Genomic DNA, 24,156 nt, shown 5'->3' with positions numbered 1-24,156 from the left:
AGGATGACAAAACAGTGTTTCTGAAATTGTCCAAAGCACATAGGAGCCTGGTGCCAAAGCCCAGCACAGCGGCCTGTGAGCTGGATGATCCTCATCACGTTGTTTTATCTCTGATGACTCAGTAGCTCAACAGGTGAGCATATTAACAACGGTGTCCACCCTCATGTGCCATTGGAGGGTAGGACTAAATGGAGAATGTAACCACTTAGACTAGTGCCCAGCACAAAGTGCAAACATATTAGGAAGCACTACAATAACTGTTCAGTCTTCACAATCATGAAATAAGTGGGTCGTTTTTATCGTGTTAGGGAAGTAGAAAGTCTCAATATGTTTCTTAGAAGTGCTATGAACCTTTCTGTCATTGATTTCCAGTATAATTCAAATGTAAGTAAACAATATACACTTTTTAATTTCAAACTACTTAACATACACTTGAATGCACTTTCTACACCATTAGGAGTTAGTCAACTACACTTTTCAAGACTTTTATACCTTTCCTGATGGCTGTCTCATGGTGATTACACTGTCTGAATTGTTTTTACATATCCAGGTACAATATGGGATATTTTAAGTTGTCCTTTGTGATACAATGTGTTGGGCATTATGTATTTGGAAGCCATGATAATAGGTGAATATAAATTTAGCATTGTTCGTCTACCATGATGCAAAATAATCTTAATCTTGAGCCATACATCTTGCCTTCAGGTGTACGCTGTTTGATAAGAAGGTAGCCTTTGATGTTTTCAACTTATATGCACCCCAGAAAATCATGTTCTTATAGCTAACCCATTCCTCTGCATGTAGACCTATTGTAAATAGGATATTTTGATTAGGTTGCTTCAGTTCAGGCTTGGTCCAATGTGAGTCTTAATCCTTTTAATGGAGTCCTTCATAAAGTACGAATATGATTCAGGATGAATATGAAGTCAAAGGTGAAAAAACACAGAATCAAGAAACTGGAAGGAATTACACCTGGAAAAGAAGGGAGACACCAGCAGATACTGACGTGTGCCGTGTCACACGGCCTAGTCCAAGCTGGCTGGCAGTCAAGCTTCCCAGAGAAACATCTCTCCATGATGCCTTGATTTGGACATTTTTCTCAGCCTCAGAACTGCAAGCTTGTGAACTAATAATGTTCTATTGTTAACGGCCAACCCCATTTTATGGTGTCTGCCTGAGCAGCTTAGCAAGCTAAAATGCAGCAGTAGAGCCACAGCAGCTTTTGGTTTGTGCTATATCTATATCATCTATCTATAGACCTTTATCTATATCTATATTGTTTTAAATTTACTATCAATGTATATAATTTACATATATTTCAAATAATCTTTCTTATCCACAGAAAGGTCTTGTATATACTTCAAGTCTTATATAGGTAAATAATAATATGAATGTGATATTTACTATCTACTAAGTAAATATTACTACTAAGTAATATCTACTAAGTGATATTACTAAGTGCAGTTACTTTAAGTTTCTTCACATGGTGTAGGTTCAATGTTGTCATCAGGATGCAAGATTTAAAATTGGGAAAATCAATCACTGACATCTCATCCCTCCAAACATCAACATCTTCAACAATATATTTATTTGATCGTTGCTCTATAGTGCCTGCAGGTAGGCATTCATATTTTCTAGAGTTTATAATGATTAGAGAGTTGGTCCTGTAATAATATACTCAGCATCCAGAAATAGAATGGTTTTGTTTGTGTGTTTTAGTAGATGCTTCCTATCATATTAAAGAAATCCCATTCACTTATTTTCCCCGAGGTGGCTCCCTTGTCTGTCTGCTCCCCCTGTCCCCTCGTCTTCTTTCTTAGGAAGCACCAGGAATGGAACTGGGCCCTTCCGTGTGGGAGGTCAGCACCAGCTGCCTGAGCCACATCCACTCCATCCATTCACTTTTAATTCGATGAAAGTTTTCAGCCTGAATAAGCTTTGGCATTTATTGTTTTATCTACAGTTAATGTGAAAGTTACATAAATTTTCTCCTTTATTGTTGCATCCTCACTCCAAGAGTCTTAAATGAGATATAACAGCCACCTACAGAATCTCACTTTAATCAAGAAAGGAACCTCCATCAGTCCCTCCCGAAAAATAAAAAAATAAAAAAAGGATCAAGTAACTGACAAGGCCTAATCAACTGATAAAACAAGGAATCAATGAGGTGATGGAGTGTTTTGGTCAACTTTCCATTGAGATCATTGGAACAAGGTTCAAATTGGGATCATAATTAAGTAAAATAAAATGGCCAGATGCTTTGATATTGCTGGGGGGTCACTGCCGCAGACTGCCAAGGCTGCTGACGCGGGGACCTGAGCGGCGGGCGGCAGCGGCGGGCGGGCGGGCAGAGCCTGGGATCCAAGAACTCCCGGGAGCCCAGAGAAACCTCGGCGGGAAAAGGGGCCTGAGCGCAGCGGGGCGCTCACTACCGCCGCCCCCGGCGGGGCCCCGCACTGCGCTTAAATCCGGGACGAGCTGCCGGCAGCTGCTCTCTGGCCCGCGCGGCCTAGTTTAAAATAAAAAACACAAAATAAGACAGGATCTCTCTATGAGTAAATCTCTGGCACAGCATCATAAATGTGAAGTTGCTTATCCAAACACTTGAAGTTATGTGAAGATTTGCAGCACTAGGAAGAAGTGGTCCCTGCAAAGGAAAGGGGTAGATACAAAGAGAGTGTGCTTCCTGGGGGATGCCTGCCCAGGGGACCAAACTGTAGAACCACGTAGAACATTGTTGAAATAACCGTGTTATGAGGTCTGGTTTCTGTTTCAAAAACTGAAACACCTTGGCTATGTTTCCAAGTTAAATGGTATGTAACAATAACTCTGTATAATTTGGGGGCGGTGTGTTCATGTATTTAATTGTACTTAATAACAAGACTTCTCCAAATTTCAACATAAAATGTGTGCTATTTATATCCATACAACTTTCCTATCTTTTCCTTATCAATGGCTATTAAACATATTATATCTATTAGGTGCCCATTAACAATTCAGTGAATTCTTAAAGATAATCCTGTGAGGGTGCCTTTTCTCAATCTGGTAACTTATTTACAGTTTTTTTCATTTGTCAAAATAGAGCGAACGATACTTACTTGTCAGGGTTGTAGGGGTTTTTGGCAGTACCAGGGACTGAATCCAGGACCTCGTTCCTGCAGAGCAGGCACTCAGCTCCCGAGCTACAGCAGCTCCACACTGTCAGCCTTGTTTTTAAGACAAATAGATGATGTCTTTAAAGTGCCTAGTTCTGCCTGGTAGGTAGTCAGTTCACTCTTAATGTAATAGCTGTTTTTAATTTTATGATTTTCCTAACTGATGACTACTGTTATCAGTGCTAATTCTGGGAGAGGTATCATTTGTTCTTGTGTTCCTCTCGGATAGTAGGGATTTTTTTGTTTGTTTTATTTTCTCAAAAAGACATCCTTTTTTAAAACCCTGAAGATAAGAGTGAAATGAACAGACCACTAACATAAAGGGTGTCATCACTGTAAGGGAGTGGGATTTTTTCTGATCGTTGATGGATGTTGTTACCTACTTGAAGAATGGCCATAGAATAAATACTTAGCTTAGGTTTTCCCCAAATTTCAAAATCCAGCTCTTTGAACTACTTTGATCTGTTTAAATTGGAAAATGGGCTGTTTTCCAGTCAGCCACTGTCTCCAATGTTAGAAATATCTGGCATAGTGAATTTTTATGTATGCTTTTTGGGATATCTTTGAGGTATACACGACATAAAGTAAACTATACAGATTTAAAGTGTGCAGTTTGATAAACATAACATACATCTACACCTGTGAAATTATCACCACAATCAAGGTAGTGCACATATCCATGACCCCCCAAAGTTTCCCTTTTATAAGTCCCACCTTCCATTCACCCCTCTCACCCCAGACAACCATTCATCTGCTACAGATTAGCTTAATTTTAGATTAACTAGAGTTTTATAAAAATGAAATTATATAATATAGACTATTAGATTTGATCTGGCTTCTTTCAGCAAATTATTTTGAGAATCGTCCATGTTGCATGTATCAATTTATGTCTTAGGATTTTAAATTTCACTTCTATTTGAGTTCCTAGATGGGAAATATTAATTCTTTGAAAACTGTTACCTAGATTTTTAATTTGGTTCAGGAATCATTTGAATCTTAGTCTTAGTGAAAATCTTAAGATTGCTACTCTATATTGTCCTTGTGCAAGTCTCATTCACCTTATATTTAGATTAACTTCCTCATGTATTTTAATTGAAAACTTTTTAGGCATTTTACTTGAAAACTTTTTAGGCATTTTACTGGCATATCATGTTACCTTGTTGGCAAGAGTTTCTTGGGAAATAGAGAGTGCATTTAAATATTGTCATGTGTTTACTTTGAAAAAGTGCCATATGTCTAGTGCTAATACCATCATTACTAATTCCAGATTTATTTTTCTTTTCAGATCCTTTCCAGGAGTTCAGTTATGGGTGTGAGAGGCTTGCAGGGATTTGTGGGAAGTACCTGTCCACATATATGCACAGTAGTAAATTTCAAAGAATTGGCAGAACAACACCGAAGCAAGTATCCTGGATGTACTCTGACCATAGTGGTTGATGCCATGTGTTGTCTCAGATACTGGTATACTCCAGAATCTTGGATCTGTGGTGGCCAATGGCAAGAATACTATTCTGCTTTGAGAGATTTTGTTAAAACTTTCACAGCAGTTGGCATCAAGTTGATATTCTTTTTTGATGGCTTGGTGGAGCAGGATAAGAGAGATGAATGGGTGAAACGAAGACTCAAGAACAGCAGGGAGATATCCAGGATTTTTCATTATATCAAGTCACACAGGGAGCAGCCAGGCAGAAATATGTTTTTCATTCCCTCAGGGCTGGCCATATTTACACGATTTGCTTTAAAGACACTGGGTCAGAAAACTTTGTGTACATTACAGGAAGTAAACTATGAGGTGGCTTCTTATGGGCTCCAAAATAACCGTCTTGGAATTCTTGGAGAAGATACTGATTATTTAATTTATGACACTTGTCCCTATTTTTCAATTAGTGAGCTCTGCTTGGAAAGTCTAGATACTGTTATGCTCCATAGAGAGAAATTTTGCGAGAGTCTGAATCTCAATATAACAGATCTTCCTCTTTTGGCTTGCCTACTTGGCAATGATATAATCCCAGAAGGCATGTTTGAAAGTTTTCGGTACAAATGCTATACCTCTATAAGAGACAGCCTTGACAAAAAAGGTAGCCTTATCCTAGCTGTAGTAGATCATATATCTAAAGTTCTTCACTTGCATCAAGGTGAGAAAAAATTAAAGGAGATGTTACCTTTGGGACCAAACAAAGCTCTTTTTTATAAAGGAGTGGCATCATATCTTTAGCCAGGACAGAAATCTCCATGGTTTTTCCAGAAACTCAGAGGTACAGTAACTTTGGACAAGCAAGTAGTATCCATGAGTTCAGAGCCTGAATCCAAGCAAGTTCCCATGTGTACAGACCCTAATTCGAAGCAAGAAGTTCCCATGCATACTGATCCTAAATCCAAGCATGAAATTCCCACACGCCCTTTCCCTAAATCTAAGCTAGAACTTCCTGTGCGTCCTAACATTAAATCCAAGATAGTTCTCATGTGTACTGACCCTAAATCCAGACTAGGACTTCCAATGCATCCTAACATAAAATCCAAGATAGTTCCCATACGTATGGACCCTAATCCAAGCATGAAGTTCCCATGCATTTGGACCCCGCGTCCAAGCGCGAAGTTCCCGTGTGTACAGACCCTGAATCCAAGCAAGATGTGCCCATGCATACAGAACCTGAATCTAAGCAAGAAGTTCTCACATATACAGACCCTGCCTCCAAGCATGAAGTTCACGTGTGTACAGACCCTGAATACAAGCAAGTTGTTCCCACATGTACAGATGCTGAATACAAGCATGAAGTTCCCATGCATACAGATCCTGAAACCAAGCAAGAAGATTCCAGGTGTGTAGACCCTGAATCTGAGCAAGAAGTTCCCATGTGCACAGAGCCTGAATCCAAGCAAGAAGTATCCATGTGTACAGATCCTGACTCCAAACAAGAAGTTCGCATGTGCACAGACCCTGAATCCAAGCAAGAAGTAACCATGAGATCAGGCCCTGAAGTTAAACAAAAATTACCCATAGATTCAGACCCTGAATCTAAGCTAGAAGCACTCATGCTTATACACCCTGAAATTAAACAAGTAGAATCCATGAATGTGGAGCCTGAAACTAACCAAAGAGTAACCAAGAGTTCAGACCCTGAAATCCAGAAACAAGTAGTTATTTATTTAGCCCCTGAAATCAAGCAAGAAGTAACCATGATTTCAGACCCTGAAATCTTAAAGGTATTTAGATATGCTCACCCAAATTTAATATGTCATGATTGAGAATGTGTCAAATGATGGGTTTGTCAGTGAATATTTATTGAATACATTCAGTGAATATTGAATATATTCAGTGAATATTTATCTCTGCAGTGGCTAAGGACCACAAGAATGGGAATCTATGAGACTAATTAGGGGGTATGGCATAATTGCATGTGAAAATTAAAAATAGAAACTCTATTTGCTATTGTTAACATGAATATTACAGGTAAGAGTTCTAGGAATTAGGAGAGAGATCACTGTGGGTTAAGATAATTAGGGAAGTTATCCAAAGAGGTAGAACTGGAGCCAGACCTTAATGGGACCAAAAGTTGCTTTGAAAAGGCAGAGTCTTAGGGCATGGGAGAGCACTAAGGGTGTAAAGTTGGGAATCTTTTTGTCTCTTTGAGGAACATAATGGTCAGGCTGGGGCATGGGGTTTAAGGGGAGAAAAATTTGGAAAGCTGCAAAGCTTACCTTTAATTACAGATTGGGAATTCGAATTTATCTGCAAGTAATATAGACTCTCAGCAGAGCTTCAGAAGTAACATTAGATATTGAACTTGCAAACTAGGTAGCAGTTTGCCAAAAGGACAGGGTGGGGAAAGGATGCCAGATAGAGCTAACAGCAAAAATCTGGAGATAAGAGAGTATGCCTGAGGCAAAGAGATAGTACCTGCCTTGACTTGGTATCCGTGAGCAAACCCAGTGCATGCTTAGTTACACATGAACCATAATTCCCTACCGGCGTGTAAGGCAATCATTCTGGACCCTTTGGATTCTGGCTGAATCACAGTGGTTTTATAAGGATAAAAATGATGTATAATGCTAGAAAAGTAAACGGAAGCCTTAGAACAGGAGGCCTTGAAAGTTATGGTGAAGAATTTGAGGAGCCATTCAAATGTTCCAAGGAGGATGGTGACTGGCCCTCTCTTTCCAAGAAAATAATATGACACTGGTGCAAAGGATAGGTTGGAGTCAGGGAGAAAAGGAGGAAGAGGGTTCAGTTAAGAGAGTTCAGTAGTTTTATAGGAGAAAAGCAATGAACACTTGATTAGTACGAGAGTATCAAGTAGACCAGGGGTTCTTAACCTTTTCTTGTTGCATGGACTCCTTTGCCAGTCAGGTGAAAAGCACAGACTCCTTACTAAGTCCACCCTATGCTGTGTATTATTTAATAAATATGCCATACCAGCACCAACATGTCCCCACAAGAATTTTTTTTTTATTCAAGCTCCTTTACCCCTTGTTAAGAACCCCTGAAGTAGACAAACTGATGAGCTACTGCAGAGGTAAATCTGGTAAGACTGATAGATGATAGGAGCAAGGAGGAGCGAGAGTCATAGAGATGAAGTTTGGAGGCTGGAAGCCCAGAGGAAAGGAAACAAATACCAGCTTGCCATCATGAGTTCGAATGGCAATTATTCCATTTCTGAGTGCCTTAAGAAAAAACGCATAGGATACGGGGGTGGGTATTTTTTATTTGAAGGTTACTAGTTTGTTTTCAAGGAAACCTCAGTTGAACTGTATTTAAATTTTGAACAGATTGCTAAAGCACATCATGTCCAAGCTGAAAGCTATCTGGTGTACAATATTATGTGCAATGGAGAGATTGAGTGCAGCAATACCTTGGAAGATGAGCTCGATCAAGCTCTACCGAGCCAGGCCTTCATTTACCGTCCTGTTCGACAGCGTGTTTACTCACTCATTTTGGGAGAATGTAGAGGTACGAATTAGTCTCTCTCGGTAATGGTTCTACATGGAGCCGAAGCCAGAGAAGCTGGCCAGATGAAACAGTGCATTCTTCCAGGACCCCAAGACAATTAAAGGGGATTTGGTTCTCCATCAAATCTATAATTGAGAATACCATTCACATCTGTAAAAAATTAAGGATAAATGCCATGGGACGTTTATATATAATTAGCAAGCAGTTGATCAGTATTCATTAAATGGAGAGTGCATTGTTTCTATAAAATGTCATATTTTTAGGCTTTAAAAGAATTTGTGTTTTTAAAAAAAAAGTAAGGATTCTTTCCTGCTATAGGAGTGGAAGGTATGTCTATTATTAGAAGACAATGCGTACTTAGTCTCCCCTCAAAATGTGATTTTCATAAAATAATTTTGCAGAATCTAGTATATCATATTTTTAAACATAAACAAAAAATGTTTTGTGGAAAAGAAAATACTGCTTTATGTCTTTGAAATTAAGTTTGTGTTTTTTACCCATCTGTATTTCCATTGTGCGCTAGCAGTAAGAGTAGAGGAAGAATCCTCCATGGCCAGAGCAGTGAAAAAGGAGAAGACCTTCAATACCAAGTATAAAGTTAATCAGTGCTCTACTGCCTTCTACTAGAATAGTTTAGGGGGATAAGGAATGTAGAAGAACACTGCATAATTAGAAAGCAGGGATGCTTAATGCATTTACTCACCTCTTGGGTAAGGCCTAGCTCATGTCACAGACTGACTGGTACTTCATAGTCTGATCGGAGAATGCTTTGATAAGAAATGTGGTCTAACAAACTATTACCAGTACCAGAGGGAGAAACATTCAAATCCTGCTGAAAGAACACCTGTGACCTGTTTGTGTAAACACCATTATTTCCAAATATATCAATATTAATATTATTCTAGAAAGTAAATATTTAAATAATCTAGAGGTGATAATAGAATCATCAGAATAAAATGTTGTAATTATTTCTTTTTTGGGGTGTGGGGGTATTCACTGAATTCCAGTTTTCATTAGCTTCAGCACTAACTATCATGTAGTACTTTCTCCCATATGTACTGCAAGAGGTCAAACACTTATGTGATCAATGGACAACATAAGAAATATGTTTAAGATGATTTTTAAAAACCAACAAAAACAGAAGCAAAAGAACCTATGTAATAAACTTTGAGGCCAAATATTGTGTAAATTTTTTTTCTTTTTCTTTTGTGGCTCTGTGCCCATTCCTTATTTGTTAACTTGAATGGTGGCAAATTTACACTAATGAATTAAAAATATATATCTTCAACATGAAAATTTTTTCACATTATACAATCGTATTGACCTGGAATTGTTTTAGAGTATGTCATTAAATGAGATAAAGATATATAAATTTTTATACTTTATTTTTCAATTTCATATTTTGTTCATTCATTTCTAGCCATATAGATACCTTTATTACATCACTACATAAACAGTAAAAACTATTCAAATTGAGCTCACCTTCACAGTTGATCTTTGTTTTCCTTCATTCTTAATATTTTGAAGTTTTACAATATTAGTATGTAAATTTTATTATGAAAATAAAATGCTGCTTTTGCTGTTTTATTTACAATGTTAGTAATGAAACTTATTCTGTGTTACTTGCTTGGCCTAGTTTATTCCATGTGCATTAAACAGTTGTTAATTGTAGTGTTCGATAAATATCAAGTGTTAATAGAGTTATTCAAGTCTTATGTCCTTACTGATTTTCTGTCTACTTTCCTTAGTTCCTGAGAGAAGAGTGTTGAAATCTCCAGATGTTATTGTGGATTTGTCTATTTCTTCCTTCAATTCTATCAGTTTTTGCTTCAGGTATTTTGAAGCTCTGTTATTAGGTGCATATACATTGAGGATTGTTATGTTTCTGAATGAACTGACCTTTGTAACCTTATACAATTTCCCTCTTTTTATCTGGTAATACTCTGTGTTCCAAAGTTGGTTATGTCTGATATTAATGCATGCATTCTACTTTTCTCAAGATTAATGTTTGCATGGTGTATCTATTTCCTATCCTTTTACTTTAAACTGTTTCTTTATAAGTTCATCTCTTTTAAACAGCATATCTCTTCTTTTGATTGGACAATCAACCCTTTTGATTGTCAATCTTTCTTTTGATTGGACTGTCTATATCATTTACATTTAATATAATTATTGACATGGTTGGGTTTTGGTCTTTTTTTTTCTTATATTTTTCCTTATTTTCCCCTTTTCTGACTTTATTTTGAATTAGTTGAATATTTTTAAAAAATATTTTGTTTTATCTCCCTTACTAGGTGATTTCAATTAGCTATTTATTTTTAATGCTTGCAGCATTTACAATGTGCATTTTTAACTTACTGAAATTTGCTTTCAAATAATATTGCCACATATAATGGTAATATAAAAAAACCTTACAACAGTGTACTTTGATTCTCTCCTCACTTTTGCTGTTGTCTATGTTTCCTGTATTTTTAAAAACTATTTATTGTGAAACAATTAGACTCCCAGGGGGTTGCAAAAATAGTGCATGGAGTCCTATGTACACTTTACCTAGCTTGCCCCAAAGGTGGCATCTTATATAACTGCAATATTATATCAAAATCAGGACACTGATATTGGTACAATACTGTTAAGTAGACTACAGACCTTATTCACTTTTCACCATTTTTATATGCATTTGTGTGTGTACGTGTGCATGTGTGTGTGTGTAGTTCTTTGCAATTTTATTGTATGTATGGATTCACGTACCACCACTGCAATCACAATACAGAACTCTTTGGTTATCACAGAGGAAATTCCTCATACTACCCTTTTGTACTTGCCTCCCTCTCCCTGCCATCCCTATTCCCTGGCAACCACTAACCTGTTTTCCATATTTATACTTTCGCAATTTCAAGGTTGTTATATAAATGGAAGCATATCATTTGTAACACATGTTTTAAGCTCCATAATACATTGTTTTTAATGTTACTTTACATAAACTTTCTGTGAAGGGCCAGATGATAGTCTCTGTTGCTACTACTCAATCTGCTCCTTTAGTGCAAAAGTGGCCATAGACAATACAAAGATAAATCAGTGTGGCTGTATTCCAATAAAACTTTATGTAATTTTCCCATACCATGAAATTGGAGTTTTATATAATCTTCCTGCATCACAAAATATTATGATTTTGATTTTTTTTCAACCATTTAAAAATGTGAAAACCATTTTTAGCTTACAAGCTCTACTAAAACAAGAGGCAAGCTGGATTTGGCCTATGGACTATAGTTTGCCAACCCCTGCTTTAAACAATTATCTTTTTAAGAAATGTGGTGTGGGTGTTAATTTTGAGTTTTTTCCTAATGAAAGTCTTATTTCACATTTATTTCAGAAGTTCCGTATGGATATGATAGTTTTGTGGGGGGTTTTTTCTTCCCAGTGCTTTAAAGATGTCATTATATTGTCTCCTGGCTTTTATTGTTAATTATAAGATGGCAGCAGTCATTCTTATTGTTGTTGCCTTTATGTAATGTTTCTTTTTTTTCTCTGTTTTCAAGATTTTATTTTCTTAATCACGTTTTTTTTTTAGCAATTTGATTAAGATATACTTTGGAGTGGTGTATGTTGTATTTATCCTGCTTGGGGTTCTTGAGAGTCTTGGATCTGTGGTTTATATTTCCTGTCAAATTTGAAAAAAAAGGAGGCATTATTTCATCAAATATTTGCTTCTGCTTCAACCTCTTTCATATCTCTGTCTGGGCCTCTAATTACTTATATATGTTATGTGTTAGATTGAATTATATACCCTAATTTAGACATGTCCTTAATATTAATCCACATCCCTGTGGTTGTGAACCCATTGTAAATAGGACCTTTTGAAGATATTATTTTTAGGTAAGCTGTATCCAGCTAAACCAGGGTGGGTCTTCAACCACATTACTGGTGGTCTTATAAGAGAAGGCCCCAGGGAGAAGCCAGTCAGCAGGAACCCTTAAGAGGAAAGAGAGGACATCGCCACATGACAGGGAAGCCAAGGAACCCAAGAATTGCTCGCCAGCCGGAACACTACCAACCCTGGGAGGAAGCAAGCCTTTAAGCCTCTGAAACCGTGAGACAATACATTCCCATGGTTTAAGCAAACCCATTGTGTGGTATTTGTCATGGTAGCCTGGCAATCAAAGACATGGTATGTGACTTCTTAATGTCCCTCAGGTCATAGAGGCTTTCCTGTTAAGACTCTTTTTTTCTCTGTGCTTTGATATGAATAGGTTTTATTGCCTTGATTTCAAGTTTACCAATTTCTTCTTCCACAATGTCTAATCTGCTATTAACCCTGTCCAGTGAAGTTGTCATTTCAGATATTGTATTTTTCACCAGTTTTTTTCTTTCATGTCTCTTTCCTGTCTTCATGTTTTTCTTTAAATCCTTAAGTATATTCAAAACATAATAGCTCTGTAAAGTCCTTATCTCCTAATTCTATCATCTCTGTCATTTTTGGGTCTATGTCTGTTTATTGACTTCTCTCCTCTAATGTATCCAGACATTTTTGGTTATTCTTATGTGTAATATTTTTGTGTTATATACTAAAACATTTTGGATGCAATAAAGAGCATTGGGATTTGTTCTGTAAGGCATTTTATTTACCTTATCCTTTTGGGGTTTGTTTTACAGCATTAGTAGGGCCAGTCTATAGTAACCATTACCTTAGACCTAAAGAGGCCCTATTTTTTTTTTTTAAGATTTATTTTATTTATTTATCCCACCACCACCCCTTGCCGTTTGCTTGCTGTCTGCGCTCTGTATCCTTTCACTGTGCATTCTTCCGTGTTTGCTTGTCTCCCTTTGTTGTATCATCTTGCTGCACTAGCTCTCCTCAGGTGCAGCCCATCAGCTCTCCACAGGTGCGGGCTAGCTTGCCTTCACAAGAGGCCCTGGGAAGTGAACCCAGGGTTTCCCATATGGTAGACAGGAGCCCAGTCATTTGAGCCACACCTGCTTCCCAAGAGACCCTACTTCTAATACATGAGCTATCAACTGAGTGCTCAGGGTGTTTGACAAGGTTTCTTACTTTGGCTGGTGGGAAATCCAATGTCTTCAAGCCCTGTGCAAGCACTATTAGTTGTTCAGCTCATGGCTTCCAGAAGTTATTCTTTGCCTGACCTCACTGAGTCTTGCCCTATGCATGTATAACTTATTATTCATCCAACATCTCAAAGGCACTTCTAGGAAGATTTCTGGAATACTGTTTCTGCCTAGCTTGCTCACTCTCTGTCTAGCTTGCCCTCCCCTCTCTTCCCCTTCCCTCCTCTTCCCCTCCCCCCCCCCCCACCATACTCTACCCTGCAAGTCCCAGCTATCTCAATAGCCTTGATCTCCATCTCTGTTCCTTCATCCTGGAGAGACTGTCTTGGTCTACTAGGCATCACTTTCTTTAAGCTGCAGTCTGGAAAGTGCCTTTGGTTGGAAAACTGGAGTGATTGTGGATTTTGCATTGTTTTTCTTCTCCCAGGATCATAATCCTTGCCCATTGTCCAACTTTTTAATGCGGTTACTTCAAAAGTTTGTCCAGCTTTATAGTTATGATAGGAAGACCAATCTGATAGCACTACTCCCTCATGGCCAAAAGCAGAGTCTATCTACAGGATTTTCAGTCATTGTTCCATTGTCATTTGGCATCAAGTGTGGCTAATGAAGTCTAGTGCTAGATTGATTAATGTCCCTTTTTTGGTGACATTTTTCTCTTGGAAAATTTTGAGCTATTATCTTTATCCTTTATGTTTAGAAATTTTCCTCTTCTATACTACCTCTGTTTTCTGTTACTAGACTTGCAGTTAGATGGATGTTGGACTTCCTAGATTGATAGTCTATGATTCTTCATATTTTAATTCCAGTTTTTGCCTTTTTGTTCTACATTATGGGACAATTTGTCAACCTCACTTTTCAGTTGAGGAAAAATACCCCTCTTTCCAGCTAGACCTGCTTTTCCCAGTGCCCTCAACTGAATGTACTGCTCTTTGCTTTTCTCTGTTAAAGCAGCTCTGCTGAAATTTTTTGGCTTCTGTGTGACACCACCTTCTCCTGGTTATCTTCCTTTCCTTCCTTGGCTTCTGCATCTTTGTCTGGCACCTGCATTTCCTTGATTGACTTCTACATGTTGTAGTTTCTAGGAGCTGGGTCTTTGGGGTCCTCTTATGCCCATTCACTCACGTTGCTTAAACTTTATCCATGTTGGCAGAAGCCACATTTATATTTCTGGCTCAGGCCATTCTTCTGAACTCCAGGCATGTACCTGATTAACGCTCTTCAATCCCCCAAGTCCCACCTTAAAGTTAACTTTCTCCAGTTCTTCCCATATTCCCAAGTCAAAAGTAAGTTCCTCTCTCAAAGCACCTTATGCTTTTCATTCTCAGACCTATAAAAGTTTGTAATTACATATTTATTTGTGCAGCTGTTGGTCTAATATATCCCTTCCCCTCTGGGCTGCAAGCTGAATTGCTAGGGGATGTTTTTGTTTGTTTGTTTGTTTTTGGAATATGGTTTTACATCCTTTAGCCTTAATGATGAACCTGCCTCTAGGTGTACTGTGGGCCTTCAAAAGAGAGTAGTTCCGGGAGCGTTTGTAGCTCAGTGGTTGAGCACCTGCTTCCCACGTACAAGGTCCCAGGTTCAGGGAGTGTTTATAGTGTTATTTGCTGCACTTGGCAGATTTCTTGGTGTGAATTAGGTAATCAATATGTGTTTGTAGAATGTAGGTTTAAAATATGACCTTTTCAGGAATATTTGCATTTAAGGAGCCATTCCTTAGAAAAGAATGACTAACAACTGAATTTCAGACACATGTGGGAGAAATTTGTGACTCTCATATCCCATTAGGTAAGCAGCTCTCTCCAAGTGAAGCTAGCAGGTGGGAGCTCACTACTAGAAAGTGAGATTTAAAATCAAAAGTCCCTTTAAACTATATCGTATGGGCTGTAAGCACTAGAGCCAGTCTTTTAAATATGCACAACGAGCTCTGAACCAAAAGGTTTTAAGTCACAGACATTGAATTGATACGTTAATACATCAAAATTCCTAATTATGGGTGCAATTTGGATAACTGACCTATTGGACACACCAGTTCATCTAATTATATTATAGTATCACTTCCTACATTTTTAATATAGTTGAGTACACAATGTTTAGCTTTACTAGATGGCTTAGTGGTCAAAAAGGGGAAAAGAAAACTTGAAATGGCATACACATCCACAGCCCTGAATCTGGCTTTTAACTCTTTTTGTATTCTCTCTGAATGATATTCTTAGCTTAAAGCACTTCATAAAACTTTACAAATTTGAGGAAATAGAAGAGATTCAGGAAGGTATAAGAAGCAGAATCTATTCTCTTCTCTCTTACCACTCACACAGTTGTGGGCAGCCTTTAACAATGACTCCAGTTCCTTTAAGGCAAGGGTCCTTGTCATTCTCTCCTTCTCACCTAGCTGAACTTCTAAAAAATCCATAGATAATTTGGAGAAATCAGGTAGCATTGTTATGGAGATACACATTAGCCTTCTGAGTAAACAGTCACTGCCCAGTTGGTTTAACACTTTACAGAGCTGCCACAAGGCTATCAATCCATTAAAATCCTAAATATTTACTTAAAAGTTGACTTTTTCCCCCCCCACATGTGTATACAAAAAAGAATTCTGGGGTGCTTTTCTGTTATGTTTTTTTTTTTTAAGGACTAAGGCCACACACAATTTAGAATAAACCAACAGTATAAAAATACTACAGAACCGTAAGGACAAGATATACATTTTTTATAAGTCTGGAGAACTGTTATCAAATTTTTAAATCCCAGTAATTAAAAGGTTAAACTCAACATTGCTTCTCCTCATCCTCTTTCTCCCTGCCCAGTGCCAACCCTCCCACCCCCGTACATCCTCACATACCCCTCATACTTGAGCAAAATCGGCCTCCTCTCAAGCTGCTTTGAGTCTGTTCAACCCTTTCGAGACCTTGTGTATTTGCCTAATCTAGTCAGAGTTTTTTGGGGACAGAGTTGGGAAGTATAGACAGTTCCACAGTTTTGCTCCCAGGGGGAAATGTCTTAGTTATATATAGAAGCTTTTACAAAGTTGAATAACATGTCCTTTGGGGATACCAATAGAGCAATTTGATTATTTTTCCATTTTCCTTGTGAAATGTCATAGGCAAGAAGTAGAGTTAAACTAACAAAGGATTTTTATTTAGTTAAGGACTTAGTTTCAGTTCAAACAAACACCTTTCTATTTCTTCTAGTATTGAAATAAATAAATCAAAAAGTATAAACTATGCTTAATATAGTTTTCAAACTGCTACTTAATTTCAATTTTTTGAATAGTGCTGTCAGAATTTGATTCTTCTCTACTTTTTTAGAGCCCTTGAATTAAACTTCACCTAGTTTTATTTTATTTTATTTCTTATTTCGTTTCTTTGAATCTGCAGTGCTTGCTATGTTGGTATAACTTTATTTGTTCTCTTGAACTCAGAGCCCAGCAAAGTGAAAGCTCCGATGAGAAAAACCAGTCTTTCCTTTTAGGATTTCCCAGACTTAATTTCCTCTTCTTTTTTCTTGATATATCAGACATTTAAAATGAGTATTTCATTTTTAATTCAGACAAATCAAATTGTTGCAAATGTTGCTGCTATGGTTTTAAAAATGAGTGTAAGATTAAAATCTGAAATGATAAGACATACAAGAGTATTTGCTAAACTTTAGGATTTTCCTATACATCATGTTTATTTTTTATTTCAAGATGTAGTCTCTGATATTGCTTTGCATCCACTTCAAGTTTTTTAAAGTAACACCGGCAATTGTAAGTCTAACTATAAGAATGATAATCTGAATTAAAAATGAAAAACAATTCTCCGCTGAAGATTTAGATTTGAATAGACATTATCCAGACTTCCAACATTATCCTTTATTAACATCAGTTATATTTTCTAGCCACTACATGCTAGCATTTTATCCTTTTTTGATAAAAGAATGAAACTAAAGCATATAGGTCTCATAATTTACATGTCCACTGTTGAAGAATTAGTCACAAAATTAAGGCTAGAATGTAGAACCTGACAACACTGCTCTATTGTTTCACTATTGTGATTTAATTAGGCTACTGCTACCTCAGAGAAAATACTGAATTTTGATCTCCCTTTCTTTTAGCTACCCAATTCCTTTCTGGTATTCTACCCCATAATTTACCAAAATTTCAGATGAAATTTCATTTAGACAATGAAACAAGGCATCAACAGAGTTGAGTTTAACTTTTATTCTTGGGTAAATTAATTTTATATGTGAATGAATAGTTTTTCATGTTAATTCTCCATCTAGTAAATAGCTTTGAGTACTGAGTTTTACGAAGCATAGTTTACTTTTGTTCTGTGACCATCTTGCTTGGTCAGTAAAAGTCATCAGAAGTAAATCAGTTAAAAAAATAAAAGCTTTAGTTAATCTCTTCGTTTAAGAATGCAGTGTATTCTTGCTTTTTGCTGTAGTTATAGTCTCTAGAGTTGCTGCAAATGCTGAATTAGCAAATACTGAACCAAAGGAGATACATAGTGTTAGGTTCCTTTGAACCTCTGGTCACAAAATTTCATCAACCAGTTAATAAATTATCTTGTTTTATGTGCTTTTCTGTAACAACACCTTATTTAACATATGTGTTTGATTCATTAGCATTTAACTCATGGCCAATAGCACTGTAATTGTGCCTCAGTGAAGCTTATGTAAACATCTATATTTACCCTATAAGACACATCACAGCCTTCTTGCATTTAGGACCACTGGACAGCCCTTCAGCACTACACTTGGGGATTATTTTAAACAGTGAAATCACACACACACACAAAAGTACAAAAATGTGAAAAATGTGGCACTAAATATACCACAAAAAAGACACTTGTTTACTCTGTGAAAACGGAAACAAAAGAGTCAGGGCACTATAGTTACTAGTAATAATTTGATGATGCTCTTTCATAATTTGTTGCAAATGTTTCACAGCAATGCAAGGTGTTTGTGGTGGGGTGATGCATAGGAGCCCAGTATGATGATATGCATGTTTGTTTCGTAAGTTCACAACTTTTACTATATACTTATTGTTTATTAGGTTCATGTATGAGTGATATACTTCAATAAATTCTTTTTAAAATGAAAAAATAAAAAATAAATAAAGGGCAGAGCATCACCTTGTTCAACCACAGCTGGGAATGTGCACATCAGATGATTCAAAATTTTCACTGCTTGCACATGTCTTGAATGACTATAAAAGTACCACAAGGATTGATTCTGGGGTTACAAATAAGTTTTAGTGAGTAGACAAATTCGCAAATATGGAATCCCGTACAGTGGGGAGTGTACTTTATAATTAAATATGGACATTAACCCTAGTTCACCTAATACCGATTATTGAGGAAAGAGGGAATCTGGTCTTTGTGCTTCCCTCCAGTCTTGTTTTGCTTGCTGAGTCTTGTACAGAATCATGGTTTTACAGATTTTATGGTTCAACTGCTCTAGATGACCAACTGTTTCATTCTGGACTGTAGCTGAATTACTGACTCAGTTGTGTGGCATTTCTCTTGGAATTTTTGTTCATAAAACTGACTTACTTAGGTTTTAACAAGAAAGGAAGTAATAGAAAATCTGCTTTTTTTTTTTTTAATAAAGAATACCAGTGCCTAACACAAAATTCTTCACTCTCTCTGTATAAGTTATTTAGACTTAAAACTATTTGGGAAGTCAACTCTAAACCTCCGTGTTGTGAACAGTTTAGGATAAAGCATCACTTTCTGCATCGGTGATATAATTATGGCTTTGTATATATTTTAGTAATTTCCCAAGAAGGACATTTGGCAAACTGAGCATTGACAGTTGTGGAACGTTCTTACCCAGTGAGTTACTAAAGCCTAGTAATATCTTTTGGCATGAGAGACTAAATTCTTTCTGAAATAGCAATTTAGGATACAGTTCACTGAGTTGACCAATTTTTTTTTATTAGAGCAGCTTTAAGTTTACAGAAAAATTGTTCAGAACATTCCCTTATACCTCCCACTCACATGCAGTTTTCCCTATTACCATTTTGCGTTAGTGTGGTACTGAAGGCGGCCAGTCGGCTGCAGCTCGTGGACCTGTTCCGCGGGGGGAGAGGGCCTTCCTCACACTGCCAGTGTGAGATACGGGTTGTCGGGGCGACCTCTCTTGCCTCGCTCAGGGAACCACCGCTGGGGCCACAAACCAGCTGCAGCAAAGAGGACCAGGCTACGAACTCACACGAACACCGGTCGGAAGAAACAGGAGACTTTATTAGGAGGGCCAGCACGTGTGGGCTCATGCGCACGTCTGGGCTCATGCGCAATCTGCAGATGGTTAGGGGAAGAGGAGGAGAAGGGGGAATATATAGGGATATGGTAATTTAGGGGAGGTGCATGGGCCTTGGCCTTGCCCCATGACTCAGCATTCCTGACTCATCATGACTCAGCACTCCTGACTCACCATGACTCAGCACTCCTGACTCATCATGACTCAGCACCTATGACTCAGCACTGTGATGGCACCCAGGCCCACAACACGGCCTATTCTCCCTACATGGTACTTTTGTTACAATGGATAAAACAATATCATGACCATGCTATTAATTTAAGCCCACTGTTTACATTAGCGTTCACTCTTTGTGTTGTACAGTTCTATGGTTTGTGTGTGTGTGTGAGGTAATTTATATACAACCTAAAATTTTCCCGAGTTGACTATTTTTTAACATAGTGAAACCCTAGGCCAGGACGATTACATAGGAAATGGTTTGTTTTGTTTTGTTTTGTTTTTCAACTATAAGAATACTTTCTCAGACTTTCTCCGTATGTGTGAATTTAGGCTGAGTTGAATTTGTTCATTCAACTTATTTTAACGAGCATTGTTCTGTGCTGGAAAATGGAGATACCATATGAAGAAGACATAGTTCTTGTCCTCAAGGAGCTCACAGTTAGGAGGGGTTGGTTCGCATTTACATTCCATTAGCCAAAGTACCGTGATGGATGTAGGATGCTTCAGGAATTCACAGGAAGGGCATTAGATCCCATCTTTGAGGAGCTGACATCGAAGCTTAACAGAAAAGTAGAAATGACTGAGTGAAAAGCAAGGGAGGTGAACCACAGAGGAGAAGGGTTGGGGGACCAGGGGGTCCCACACCAAAGAAACACCACATCCAAACCCTGATGTATGAGAAGGTATGAGTTGGAGGAGCTGGAGGTAGATCAGCACAGCTGGACCCCGAAGCGTGAGCCAGAGGCTTGGTTCCCAGAGGCCAGCAGCACCTGCGCTGTCTGAGAACTCATTAGAAATGCGACTTTGTGAGTCCCACCTGCATCTGCTAAGGGAGGGGGGCCAGGAAACTGCTTCAACACGACCTCCGGGGGTTCTGATGCTCGGTCGGTCGCATGAGAACTACTGGGGAAGAGGACAGTGAGCAGTGAGCTAGGGAGGAAGCAGCCACCAAATCGTGAGGGCCTTAGGCCGTCTGCCCTCCTGTGTTCAGACTTTTACCCTGGGGGCATTGGGGAGATTTTAATTAGGGAGCAACCTGATGAAATTTTCATTCCAAGCATTGGATTAGAGAGGGATGAGACTGAAGTCTGAAAGAGTTATAACCAGGAGACTGTTATAACTAATCCAGGCGAAAGATAGTCATGGCCAGAACTAGGGTGGGAGTGGTGGGGATAAAGGGATAAATTGCCGAGATAGTTCCATTTATAGGACTTGATTTTATTGGCTGTGAAGGGCACAGGCAAGGGTAGTCAAAAGCATTTTAGTTTGGGTGCCCAGGAAGTTCAAAGTGTCATTCACTAAGATAGGGAATATGACAGGAAAAAGAAGTTTGGGCTGGAAGATGGTCACTTTAGCCGCGGGCGTGTTGAGCTGGAGGTACCCATGGGAGGGTATAGCATGACGGGTGGCAGCAGAGGTCCTGGGCTCAGGCCCCTCAGAGCCTTGGTTTCCTTTTCTGTATCTTTAGAGTTGTTACAAGGATGAAATGAGAAAATGCATGGTAAATGCCTAGCACATAGTAAACAAAAGCGTTAGCTGCTGCTGTCATCCCTAGTACAGGTGCCTGGGGCTTAGGAGAGAGCCAGGCGGACACTCAGGTGAAAGTGTCAGTGTAAGTGTGGAAGCCTTGGGAGGAGAGGAGTAGCTGGAGCAGAGCAGGAGAGGAGAGCCCTGAGCAGGGAAGGGATGGGCCAGAAAACTGCAGCCTTACAAAGGAATTAAGGAGGAGACCTGAGGGGTGGGAAAGAAACCAGGGGAAGGGGATGCAACAGAATCCTAAGGAAGTGGAAATGCTGATGAGAAGGCTGTGTGGCTAGCGGTGTAAGACAGAAGTGAGATCTGAAGGGAGGCAGCAGCCGAGGGGGGCCTTGCCGTCCAGGGAAGAGGCTTCCAAGAGGAAAGGCGGGCCTAGTGAGTAGAGAAACGCCAAGAGGGTGGGATCCAGAGCCCAGATGGAGCGAGGCGGGTGTTAGGGGCACGAGGGGGTGCCGTGGAAGCTGTAATAGAGCTCCAAGGCTGCCCTTACCCGATGGCCCCTGTGTTCTAACTTTAAGATAGGCTAGTTGAGAACACGGAGTCGGAGAGCTTTGATTTCACTTTAACTGTGTCGCATAAGCGAAGAGAATTGAAATGGAAAGCATATAGAAGTACATTTGTACTAGATTATTTCCCTCACTTTTGGAATAGTCGCACGAAATATTAGTTTTGACAGTTGTTTAAAATAGTGTAAGACAGAACAGCCTTGTCTTATTTCAGCAAGTTGTCCTCAGTGTTTTATGGAGCACGTGGGAGGGAAGGCAGGAAGGCCATTTTAGTAATCGTTGATCAGCTCTCTGCTCTCCTTCAGACCTAGATTATACCCCCTTTGCTTTTTAGACTTTTGCTTCCAAGAGTACCTTGTTTCCTCAGGCACCTAGATTTTAGTCAGAGCCAGAGATTATTGTCCTTTCTGGAATGAATGAATGAGCCCCAGAGCTGATGAGGGTAGGAAACCAACTGTTGGATCACTGAAATCACTTTAATCACCCTTGGCCATGAGAACACACTTGCGCTGATGGATTTTGAGTTGGTTAAATGCAGGCAAATTTGGGTTTGTTACACTCTTAACCTGGTAGCAGAAGTTGGCATTGGTGTGCATTCCTTGACCCAGCTGTCTTTGTTTAGGTGGTGGTAGCTCCTCCACAGTGAAGGAGTGGTTTGTGTACTCTGGGAACCCGCTGAAGCGCCCGGATCTGGTGAAGCCTCTACAGATGAACATCCCAGGTACAGGCAAACTGGACTACATTAAAACACAGATCTGTGTATTATATCTTCTAAGTCCCCAAAAGGATCAGGCAAGGATATGTACTTTTTCCAGATCTACATATACGCTCATTTTCGTTTCAAACCTTAGCCCAAGATGAATATATTTATCTAGTATTGTTTTGAAAAGACAGAGGCAAGGACATTGTAGCAGACTCATCCTAGACCTGCTGCAATTCTGCCTCTCCTGGACAATCTGCCATATTGCTTTGCTCCTATCTTCTGCCTCCACCCCTGCTCAAGGTCCACACCAATGGGAAGAGAAGAGAACCCTTGAGAAAACCCCACGCCCCAAAGGTCAGTGTTGTTGTGGTTTAGAGCTCTTTGCTCCTGTACACCCAGTGTCTGAAGCATAGTGGGCTCCCAGTAAAGAGACACCAAATAAGCAAAACTGGATTCTTGGTGTTCTGTTTCAGTCAACTCTGGTCGTCTCCCACTACTGAAAGTTTACTTTGGGGAGTGGATGTGGCTCAGTGGTTAAGCTCCTGCTTCCCACATATGAGCTACCAGGTTCAATCCCCAGTACCTCCTAAAATAAGAAAGTGTATTTTAATGAGTTCTAGAATTGAAGGGAGAGATAAAAAGAACAACTTAAACTGAAGAAACAAGTTTTATTTTCATTAAAACATGTCAAGAGAGAGGAAGAAAAACAAAGTTCACTTAAAACTTGGCAGCTTTTCTTCCTAAGAGTTCTTAGTATCTGAAAAATGCCAAGAATTTATACTATAAGGGATAATATTCTACATACAGATAGTTAAAAAAAGAGAGTGGATTTTAGAGTTTATTTTTAGTGGCCCTTTTCATTCTTTCAGAGAAACAAATATTTTTCTAAAACTTTGATATTCCATTTTTGTGTGCATTAAGTTCTCTCATCCCACTATTATTTTCCATCACATGAGCCTGTAAGTTACCAAATAAAAATTTGATTACAGCAAAATGTTTTTATAAAATGGAATTGAATTTGGAGAGAAGTTGAAAAACTTTATTCTAGGGAAATGTTCCCTATTCTATCAATCAGTGATAGACTCAAGCTAAAAAAGTACTTGTCTTGAAAGGAGATACACTGAAATTTATTTTTACTGCAAGAAGTATTTTTAAATAATAGCAAAAATAATTTTTTAAAACTAATGTATATAATTACTACCCTATAATCTCTTTCCAAAAAGAATAAAAGAATTATTATAGTTCTCTTCATGGTTTGAGTTAAAGAGAATATTTGACTATCCATCATTATATTTTCAATTAATTTTAAAAGTTACTCTATATAATATTTTAATAAACTCTAGAAATAGTGTAATAATCAGAGCTACTGCTCCTAGAGTTTATTAAAACATTCTCTTTGGCCCTAAAAGAACTGCAAAGCTTATGCATATAGTACTACATCACAGAATTTTGCTTCTGGAAGGACCTTTGAAAGCCTATTCATATTTCATATCTAATAAACTAGTGATGTGATTTTGAATTTTTATTGCAGATAATTTAACTGAATGAATCTCATTGTGTATGCTTATGTTAATAATGATAAAGTAACATTTTAAAATTTAAAACTTTCCTGTATCCATGAGGAATAACGCCAAATGGTTTTAAAACTAAAATAGAAGCTTTTCTGTTACAGGTATTCTCCATTACTTACAAAAGCAATATTATTAAGAACAACAGAATCCTACTGATTGATCCTCTGCTTCCACCTCTGTCAGGAAAATCTGAAATTGGCAATTC

At 38.3% G+C, this 24,156-nt stretch overlaps 1 protein-coding gene across 1 annotated transcript; it reads left to right on the top strand.

Annotated features, from left to right (window-relative positions):
• Nucleotides 1–1,646: 1,646 nt before the first annotated feature.
• Nucleotides 1,647–23,928, top strand: LOC131276298 (constitutive coactivator of peroxisome proliferator-activated receptor gamma-like). Its single transcript, XM_058289250.1, is given in 8 exon segments — nucleotides 1,647–1,661; nucleotides 4,441–5,639; nucleotides 5,708–6,359; nucleotides 7,923–8,103; nucleotides 20,393–20,412; nucleotides 21,598–21,601; nucleotides 22,321–22,398; nucleotides 23,912–23,928. Coding segments are annotated over 8 exon segments (2,166 nt in total).
• Nucleotides 23,929–24,156: the final 228 nt, after the last annotated feature.

This window comes from Dasypus novemcinctus, chromosome 27 (genome assembly GCF_030445035.2).
Source record: "Dasypus novemcinctus isolate mDasNov1 chromosome 27, mDasNov1.1.hap2, whole genome shotgun sequence".
NCBI classification, from domain to species: domain Eukaryota; kingdom Metazoa; phylum Chordata; class Mammalia; order Cingulata; family Dasypodidae; genus Dasypus; species Dasypus novemcinctus.
This window is presented reverse-complemented; position numbering and strand designations above follow the sequence as displayed.